This window comes from Plecotus auritus (genome assembly GCF_963455305.1).
Source record: "Plecotus auritus genome assembly, chromosome: 1".
NCBI classification, from domain to species: domain Eukaryota; kingdom Metazoa; phylum Chordata; class Mammalia; order Chiroptera; family Vespertilionidae; genus Plecotus; species Plecotus auritus.
Genome location: NC_137770.1, coordinates 197,511,101 through 197,520,747, shown reverse-complemented (window position 1 = coordinate 197,520,747; position 9,647 = coordinate 197,511,101). Strand labels below are relative to the sequence as shown.

Genomic DNA, 9,647 nt, shown 5'->3' with positions numbered 1-9,647 from the left:
CATTCGGCCAGCATCCAATCAGAGAGCCGGCTACTTTGGGCGGATTTTTCAAAACAGGGGAAGCGAAACAAATCAGGGACCTTTAAAAGGTGCAAAGCGAACAGAAACGGTCTCCTTCCGCGCCTCAACCCTGTCTCTCCCTTTCTTCCCCCACCGGCTCAATCGCAGAATAAAGCCGACGCCCACATTCCACCCTCCGCCCAGAAACCGAGAGGGAGGAGTGGCTCGTGAAAGCAAAGGCAAGCCTCAGAGGCTCCCAAACCCGCTGGGGACAGCGGCTGAGAGGCGGGACTATTTTTCAAATCCTGTTAAGCGAAGAATCCCTCCGCGCTAGTCACGTGCCCCGCCCCTTGGGGGGCCTCGAAAGCCCAAAACAAAAACAAGGGGTTTGGTTGGGCTTCGCGTCGGCCGTGGCGGCGTAGCCCGTGGAGGCTCAGGGCTGCGGGGGGTGGGCGCTTCGCCCCTGGAGGGTGGGCGCGCTGGAACAGAATGAAGCCGGGGCTGTAGGGTGGCGGTGACGGGGGGGAGGGGTCGGATGCGGGTCCCGGGCCACCGCTGAGGCGGCGGGTCCTCGGAGACAGGTCCGGACGCCCCCGTCGCACCAGGTCCCCTACGGACGGCGACGGCACGGCCGGTGGAGGCGCGTCTCCGGCACGGTGAGTGCTCCTGCCCGGGTTTCTTTGTTCGCGATCGGGACTTGGCGGGGGCGGGGTGCTTCAGGGTACCCAGCCCTCAGCCCCGGGAGCGACTCCGGTCCTGCCCCCAGCTCCAGCTTCGGGGGAGTGGGCACCGGATTGGGGGAGATGCTGGTGGAATGCATGGAGAGTCCGGGAGGCTCTGGACAATTCTTTGGTGTCCCCCGCCCCACATTTTGTCACCGGGGTTCGCTGGGGTGGTGCTTCTTGAATTGACAGCCCGGGGCCCCGCACAGTTGCGGAACCGGGGCATCAGTGGTTGGACCAGTGTTGTCGGGACGCGGGGTGGGCTGGACTTTTGTCTCCCCCTGGGTCTTGACCACTCGGGTACCACCGAGTAGGCGCCGCTGTCGCGGGTGGGGAAGGCTCGAGGCTGGAGTCCAGCTAGAGGGGCTCTGCAGCCGGGCAGCCGGGCAGCCGGGCCCCCGGGAGGGGCGGGGCTCCGGAGTCTCCTCCCTCCGGTTCTTTGTTCAGTCGCGAGACTTGCTATCCCGCCCCCTCTTCCCCCCCCCCCCCCATTGTACAAAGCTGGCACCCCGGGACCCGCGGCGGGAGCTGTCCCTGGGGCATTCCACCAGATAGAGATCCCTCTCCTCACGGCTTCAGGTGGGGCGGGCCCTCGGGACACCGCCGCCTGGGGACATTTTCCTGTTAGTGAACCGGCCAGGAAGCCGGCTCTGGCCAGCCCGACCCAGACTGGCCTGCCGACGTCACCACGCCCCTCCCCCTGCCACACCTCCCTGGTGGGGTTGTCGGATCGCGCTGGGGACGTGACAAGCCCCTCATCTGCTCTCGCCAGGTGTGCTAGCTGGGGCGCCTCTCGCTGGAGGTATTTTCTGCCCTTTCCTTCTACCTCCTATTCCCACCTCCCCCAGGATACACTAACTGTGTGGTGTCTTTGCTGCAGATGAAGGATTTGGGGGCAGAGTACTTGGCAGGTCGTGAAGGGGTCCAGCTCTTCGGATTGTTGAACCTCTACCTAGAACAGGAACAGCGATTCCAACCTCGAGAAAAAGGGCTGAGCTTGATCGAGGCTACCTCGGAGGTAAGTCGCCAGAGAACTTGTTTAAGCTGCTGATAGGGCGTGGAGAGGATAGCTTTCTGTTGTTGAGTTGAATCAAGACTGAAGACAAGTTTCTTAAGATCAACATTGGGCTTCCTGGAGTACTAAGATACATCTTATACTGGGTCAAGCTTTTGTTTCTTAACAAGAATGAGAATGATGCTAACTGTAGAGAAGTGTTTCTTCAAATGTGGCACTCCAGCCTGCAGCTTCTGGGTGGGAGACGCCCTGGGAATTCAGCAGTTCATTTGTGGAAATACCCTTTGTCTATGAAATACTTATTGTAGGTTCCCAAATAATTAATAAACAAACAAACAACAAAAACCCCATAAAACAAGCAAGTAACCATCTGTGTCCATTACAGGGATTGAGTTATATTTGCTATAACCCTCTGGAAGTGTGGCACCAGTTCACTTTTATATTGAATTGCCGAATTCTTTTGAGCTGTACATTTTCAAAAAGCAATGATATTTATACTTTTTGTATCTGAAAAAGTGTATTGCTTTAGTTAAAAATTACCCTTTCCCCCATATTCTCGAAGGTTATGGGAAAAAATTACCTTATTTGAATTGAATCTGTGTGTATTATCCATTTAGTTCTAAGAAAATAGTAAACTTTGGTTCTTGGTTTTTATTGCAGAATGATAACACTTTGTGTCCAAGATTGAGAAATGCCAAAGTAGAAGACTTAAGGAGTTTAACCAACTTTTTTGGATCTTGCACTGAAACTTTTGTCCTGGCTGTCAATATTTTGGACAGATTCTTGGCTCTTATGAAGGTATTTAATAATTTTTTATAAATACATCTTCATCTTTCTGTACCCAGTGCCTACTACAATGGCCAGCATAGGAGGGTTCGATAAATATTTGGCAAATGAATGTACTTATGTCACCATACATAAACACTTTTAGTAATTGGAACTATGATCTTTAGTGTCAGATTAAGAGACCACAAAATTAAGTGTATTGTATTTTATGTTAGGTTTTGCTGTACGTCTTACATGTCTTCCCTTTGAAGATTTAACATAGTGAAGACTACTGTTTTTTGGGTAGTTTCTATATACCAGAATGTATACAGTCCTTAATGTAAGGTTTTCATCTCCCATCATGTTTTTGTTGGAGCCTAGATGTTTTTAATACTGAAACATAAGTGGAAGTATAACAGTCTATTAAAGGTGACCAACTGCCTCTCCTATAAGTCTGCTAGAAGCAGGGAGCCACAGTCTTACTAACAATCACCAGCAACTGTTAGGGAAATGAGGTGATTTTTCTGCCAATAGGATGCTGTCAGCTGCTGGGTCAGTTTTCAGGGCACTGAAAAGAAAAGGGCAGCCATCTGCCCATGGCAGCTTTTACACATGCTTCACTGCACAACTGATGCAATATTTCTCTTGGGCAACGTTGCATTGAAGCAAGGGATGATTCTTAGAGATAAGTAGATAAGAAGATTAAAAGATAAGTAGATATGTTATTTTTATATCCAAAGAAGTAGTTTATTTTCTAGGAGTTGAAAGCTTTATGTTATTTTGAGGGAGAATATACTATTACGAATTTCATGAATTTGAAATACAAAGTATAGGCAGTGTTAGAAACTTGGCTTTTGAACTTGTATTTAATTATTTTTATCTGCATTAAATAAGTAATTTAAATGCCCAAAATGCCCTTTTTTAAAAGAAAGGTTAAGACAGTTTAAATTGTGAAAATGATTAAATATAATTGTGGGTAAGGAAAAGTACAGGGATGCAGCTTGTTTGTGTTCAGTCTTAAAAGTAGGAGCATTACTACAATATTCTTAAGTGTCTGCTTTGCTAAATCAAGTAACAATTGGTAGAAGACGACTTTTGTTTTTTGTTTTTCAGGTGAAACCTAAACATTTGTCTTGCATTGGAGTCTGTTGTTTTTTGCTGGCTGCTAGAATAGTTGAAGAAGAATGCAATATTCCATCCACTCATGATGTAATCCGGATTAGTCAATGCAAATGTACTGCCTCTGACATAAAACGGATGGAAAAAATAATTTCAGAAAAGTTGCACTATGAATTGGAAGCTACTACTGCCTTAAACTTTTTGCACTTATACCATACTATTGTATTTTGTCAGACTTCAGAAAGGTCAGTGGGATTAAAAATAAAAATTATATACTTTAGATTGCTATTGCTAACAGTAAAGAATTAGAATGCAGTGAAGTTTATAGTTTTACTTCCTCCAAACTTTTTAATGGCAAGTCCTTAAAATTATTTAAATCTTTGCAAGTTTAGTAAATAAATACTTTGTTTTTTCTTTTCATTGTATAGAAAAGAAATACTGAATCTTGATAAACTAGAAGCTCAGCTGAAAGCTTGCAACTGCCGACTTACCTTTTCAAAAGCAAAAGTAAGTCCATTTCTTGCTTATGTATGATTCACATTTTCTATTTTGAATTAAAAAATGTTCATCTTACTTAACACTTTTGTTTTGTAGCCATCTGTATTAGCTTTGTGCCTTCTCAATTTGGAAGTAGAAACATTGAAATCCATTGAATTATTGGAAATTCTTCTGCTTGTTAAAAAACATTCCAAGGTAAATATATTCAGTTCTTATTCTTTAAAGCAAGTTTTCTTCCTAATATTTCACTTTGTTTTTTTCCCTGTGGTGACTTAAACATTAAGTAATACTTTTTATGGGGCTCTTAACGTTTACACTCATTTTTAAAAATATCTCAAGTGTTGAAGTTCTCAAAATGCAGCTTTGACCCAGACAGTATTAAGCTGGAAGGGAATCCTGTCCTTAGCCTAGCTTCTTTCTGCATGCAGATGTCTCTTCTGTGGTATTCTTGCAAATTGGTAGTACAATGGTCTGTTCTAAAATACACACTAGGAAGTAGACTTACTAAATATACTGATGGCATCCCATTACAACTTTAGGGCTGATTCATCCCATTAGTAGCGTTACCAAAATAACATTAGCTAAGTTTTTCTTTTTAAACTCCTTAGGCCAGCCCATTACGTTTTTGGCAGTCATAAAGAGGTGTAAAACAACTAAAGGGACAGTCCTTTTCACAGTCTAGTTGGAGATATATGGAACTTAACATGTAGTGGTATGTTCTGTCACTTATTCTGTGTCTGAGTGCCAGATAATACTGAACGTAGGGAGTATTTTGGGGTTTTGTTAGCAGAGGAGTAAGGTAAACCAGGAGAGGCACTATGACTGGGAAGGTGTAGACCAAAAGAATCTTGGCAGTGATAGTTTGGGCAGCAAAGGCTTATTATAGTCAGGAAGCTGGTGGACTATATATAGAAGGGTTTGGGAATTACTTCAGGGTAGGCTTGTAGATAGACTGTCTAGGTGATAGTCACAAGAAGCTGTGAGAATATCTAACTTGAGTGGTTTTGGAAGCCAAGCATGGAATGAGGCAAGGAGCCACAAATGATCAATATTTGGACAAATGATGGCAAGAATGTTGGTACCATTGAAGGAAATTTGAGAGAAATTAACTTGTGGTCAAAGAGGTATGATTTTTACCTTCAGGTGGTAGATGTCTAGCAGGTATTTAGCAGTCTGGAATAAAAACTCAAGATAAATCATAGTTTTTTGAAATTTCTCATGAAATAATAGTTAAAGCCTTAAGAAACTTGGAGTCTTTTGCTTAGAGGTCGGTTGAAATTCTGTTGGTTGGGCTTTCAGTGTTGGCAGTTTCACCATTAGGAGCCAAGTGAAGGAAGGTACGCCAGACAGGTAAGAGCACTATCAGGTTGGGAAGAGGTTTTCAAGAAGAAGGTAGCCAAGAGTATTGAATTTTGATGAGAGGCCCATTATAATGGGAATTGAAGGAGGTCATTGGATACCTAGGAGATGATGTTAGTACAATGAGAAGGGAGTGGTAGAAGCCAGAATGCAGGGGGGTTAAGATGTAGCTGGATTAGATGGAAATGGTGGCCAAGATGATATAAAATTGTCTTCTGTTTGTGCTAAAAGTATTTGTGAAGTATTTTGTTTTTAACAGATAACTTCCAGCTTGTGTTTTAGTCAGGAATTTATTAGTTTTAATGTAAACCATTTATAATTTATCTGGAAATATCTTCAGTGAAAATTGATTCCTTGAAATAAACTGGGGCACTCCCTGGTCATGGAGAAACTACGCCCTTTTGGGGAAATTCCTCTTCTATCATACTGCTGACTTCTTCATTAGCATATATCTGGTATCTTAGTATAAATGCATATTTTTAGCAATCAAAAAAATGCTTTGTTACAGAAAGCTAAAATATTAATTTCCTTTGCATTGGGACTGTTAAAGAATATACTTGATAATTGATTTAGTAACAGACAAGTGTTTTTAGGTCATTGTGTTTTCTTAATAGGCAAAACTTTCTATGTATTGAATCCTATGTGAATTATCTATACCTTTGGTGCTCATCTCCTAAACCAGTGGTTACCCAATTTTGACTTCACACTAGTATCACCTGGAGAGCTTTTAAAAAAATTTCTGATTCTGAGGTCATACCCTACATCGATTAAATAAGAATATCGGGAGTGGAACCAGGCATCAGTATTTTTTTATGGAGTGCAGGGTGATTCCAAGGTACAGCAAGGCTTGGGAACCACTATTTTAACCTCTTGATTAAAATATTTTTTTCAGGTTAATGACACTGAATTCATTTACTGGAGGGAGTTAGTTTCTAAATGCCTCGCTGAATATTCTTCTCCTGAATGTTGCAAACCAGATCTTAAGAAATTGGTTTGGATTGTTTCAAGGCGCACAGCCCAGAATCTCCACAACAGCTACTATAGTGTCCCTGAGCTGCCAACAATACCAGAGGGGGGTTGTTTTGATGAAAGTGAAAGGTAAGCAGATTCCTTAACTGATTAGACTTCCCAGACAAAATATACTCAAAATGGGACCCAGGAATATTATAAGGCATCAGAGAAAGTCCCTTGTCTAATAGCATCTTTTTTTCAGGTGAGAAAATTAGCCAGAAATAGTTAATTATTAAAATAGGCTAATAATTTAGAAGTGTGCTTCCCCTCTCTCCTTTTTTAATAGTTTAATCACTTTCAGAGAGAGAGGAAGAGAGAAGAGAATGGAACATCAATGGGCTGCCTCCTGTACATTCCCTACCAGGAATTGAGCCCACAACCTGGGCATGTGCCCTGACCCAGGATCGAACCAGCAACCTTTTGGTGCATGGGAAAATGCCCAACCAAGCCATACCAGCCAGGGCCCCCATTTTTCTTATTAAAAACAAATAAAACACCATGCTGTACATTATATTCCCAAGATTTATAACTGAAAGTTTGTACCTTTTGACCATTTTTACCCACCAAACCCCGCTTTCTGCCAACTACCAATCTGTTCTCTGTATTTGTGAATTTATGAGTTCTGTTTTTTTCGTTTTTAGGTTCCATGTATTAGATTAAACAGTATGTTGTCTTTCCACTGACGTTTCGCTCCTCCCCTTTACAAAACTGGTTGTTTCCCATCTCCTTTGCTCTTTGAAATATAGTTTAGTTTTTTTAAAAAAAGTGAAACAGCATTCTGGGCTTTTCAGTGTTAGTATGAATTCCTAATATGGTCTGTGGGAAGAGGCTGTGGTTAAAATGCCTGGGGGCAGGGCGTGGAGGAAGGGAACCACCACCATCACAAAGGTGGCAGAATTCTGTAGATATTTTTACGGTTTTGTCAAATGCCATTGTCTTCTATTAAGTTAGATTGTTTCACATGGTAGGGATAAAGGACCAGAAGTTCCATTTCATAGCTTATTGGTTTTTTGGTTTGATATTGAAAGTATTAGTGATGCGATTATTGAGGCAAGAAAGATGATGAAATCATGTCATAGGAGATATGTTGTTCTTAGCCTGCATTTATTGGATCTAACATACTTAAAATTGTACAATTAATTGATGATAGAGTTATTGGTACAAGAATAATAACTTGGAAAATAGTAATTTGTTTAAACCTGTTAAGAAAATCTGTATTTTCCAAGGAGATTATAATAGACTTCAGTTTAGGAAGTCCTTATAAGTAAAATTTTCTCACTGTAAAGCTTAAATTTTTTTTTTTTTTGTAAAGCTTAAATTTTGAATATAAAAATTCTGAGACTAGAGATACTTGTTTAGCAGTTTTATTTTGTCTGTAAAATATTTATAAGTGTATTTAAAATAATGGACTTTGCTTTGTCTCTTCTTTTCTCTTTAGTGAGGACTCTTGTGAAGATATGAGTTGTGGAGAAGAGAGTCTCAGTAGCTCTCCTTCCAGTGACCAAGAGTGCACTTTCTTTTTCAACTTCAAAGTGGCACAGACACTGTGCTTTCCATCTTAGAATTCTTACTGTTCTGTGTCAGAATTTAAAGTGTGTGTTCAGGTTTCCAAGCAATAAACGGGGGAGTAGGTAGTTTTCTGATCCAACCCCCATCTAGGCAGGAATTGCATAGACTGGAATATACCTACTTGCTATTTATTCAGATTAGATCTGGCCTATTTTCATATTTAATCCTAAGCCATCAAATGGGTTAGTGCCTCTTGAACAATTAACAATACTTTAGACATTGGCACTTTATTTTTCTCGTTGATCTTTAGCTACTTGGGGGAGGAGGGAAGGTATTGATACCTTCAATTTTATTACTTTTCAAGAATTTTTGAAGATGAATAGTATAGGTAATCTTAAACTTTTTATAAAGCCTTCAGGTGTCTTTATTTAAACAGATTGGGAGTGGGCCAGTACTTCCTTAGCAGGGAAAATGGATAAACCTTTAATGGTTTATCTTAAATCACTCCACTACCCCCATTCTCAGAGAATACTAGTATACTCTTAAATGTCAGACACCTTCTTTGTTTTTGTTTTTTTTTTAAATCACTTATCTGATGCAGACTCTATAAACTTGGGAATTATAATGTTGCCATATCTGTGAATTTTAGTATGTAATGTGTTAGTTAAGGTATCGGCCAAAGCAGAAATAATCAACAGGCTATGGTTATTAGGTAATTGCATTCCTAATGCCTAAGTATTCTCAGACTGTAGTATTATTTTAATGTTATTAAAACAATCTATAATCTGATAGTTTTGCATGTACCTGTGTTAAAGCAGTGCAGAAGGTTGATCAGAACTAGGTAACTATGAAGTTGGTAAATGTTGATCTAGTAGCACATTTTATCTCATTTTCAAATATTAAAGTCTGCATGATTACATTTTACTTCCTTTGTAATTCACATTTCAAAAATAATGGTATTAGTATATGGGTGCCAAGATTGAATGTGAAGTGAAAAAAAGAAAACTTAAGTGTGTGTAGTGTTACAGTTTTGAGCATATCTGTGTGGTGGTACAGCCATAAGAATAGGGGAATTATAAACTCTGTACACATGAAATTCTGTACAGAGAATTTTTAAATTTTATAAATTGTATATGAAAATGTAAATCTTAAAAAAAATGTACATAAAATACTGTATTTTTTTACCTTGTGTGTGATAGTCTAGTTAATTGCATGTAAATATAATTTATTGTGTATTGTGTATTATAAATCAAACATTGATGACTTACTTTTAATGGTAAGTCAACATCCATTGGATATTTTCTGAAGTGGATCTTTTTGAAGTAATAATGGATTACAACTCAAAATAAAAATGTTAATGAATTGTACTCCTTGTTTGCAATCATATCTTAATTTTTTGGTAAAAGAAAAAGTGCTTGCTTTATTTCAGTGGGAAGGCTTGAAGTGAGGCTGGAGTGTCTTTAGGATAAGCCCTCAATCTGGTAACCAGAAGTCCTCTAGGTAATATTTCCTTATCACAGTTTGGCCCATAGCCTTGGGAGATACCGAAAGTGAATCTGTCATTTGAGAATTGACCTCTCTCTGGGATGGACTCATATTAAACAAAATGCCTATTAATTTATAGTGAAAGGCAACATATCAAGTAGACC

The 9,647-nt window shown here is 40.2% G+C and overlaps 1 protein-coding gene across 3 annotated transcripts; it reads left to right on the top strand.

Annotated features, from left to right (window-relative positions):
- The first annotated feature begins 352 nt into the window (after nt 1–352).
- CCNG2 (cyclin G2) lies at nt 353–9,369 on the top strand. Of its 3 annotated transcripts, none has more exons than XM_080675610.1 (8): nt 353–656; nt 1,603–1,740; nt 2,398–2,535; nt 3,616–3,866; nt 4,050–4,128; nt 4,216–4,314; nt 6,371–6,576; nt 7,928–9,364. In XM_080675610.1, exons 2-8 carry the CDS (start codon nt 1,603–1,605, stop codon nt 8,049–8,051), a joined length of 1,035 nt encoding a protein of 344 aa, XP_080531736.1. In that variant the 5' UTR covers nt 353–656; the 3' UTR covers nt 8,052–9,364. The 3 variants fall into 3 exon arrangements, with proteins under 3 accessions (XP_080531736.1, XP_080531738.1, XP_080531737.1); XM_080675612.1 differs by lacking the exon at nt 353–656 and adding an exon at nt 1,151–1,494 and having other exon boundaries at nt 7,928–9,369; XM_080675611.1 differs by lacking the exon at nt 353–656 and adding an exon at nt 1,248–1,524.
- The last annotated feature ends 278 nt before the right edge of the window (nt 9,370–9,647 follow it).

Coding starts and splice junctions, on each gene's coding strand:
- CCNG2 (XM_080675612.1), top strand. CDS start 1,603: ATGAAGGATTTGGGGGCAGAGTACTTGGCAGGTCGTGAAGGGGTCCAG. Junction 1,741..2,397: donor TGATCGAGGCTACCTCGGAG/GTAAGTCGCCAG, acceptor TTTTTATTGCAG/AATGATAACACTTTGTGTCC. Junction 6,577..7,927: donor TGTTTTGATGAAAGTGAAAG/GTAAGCAGATTC, acceptor TTTTCTCTTTAG/TGAGGACTCTTGTGAAGATA.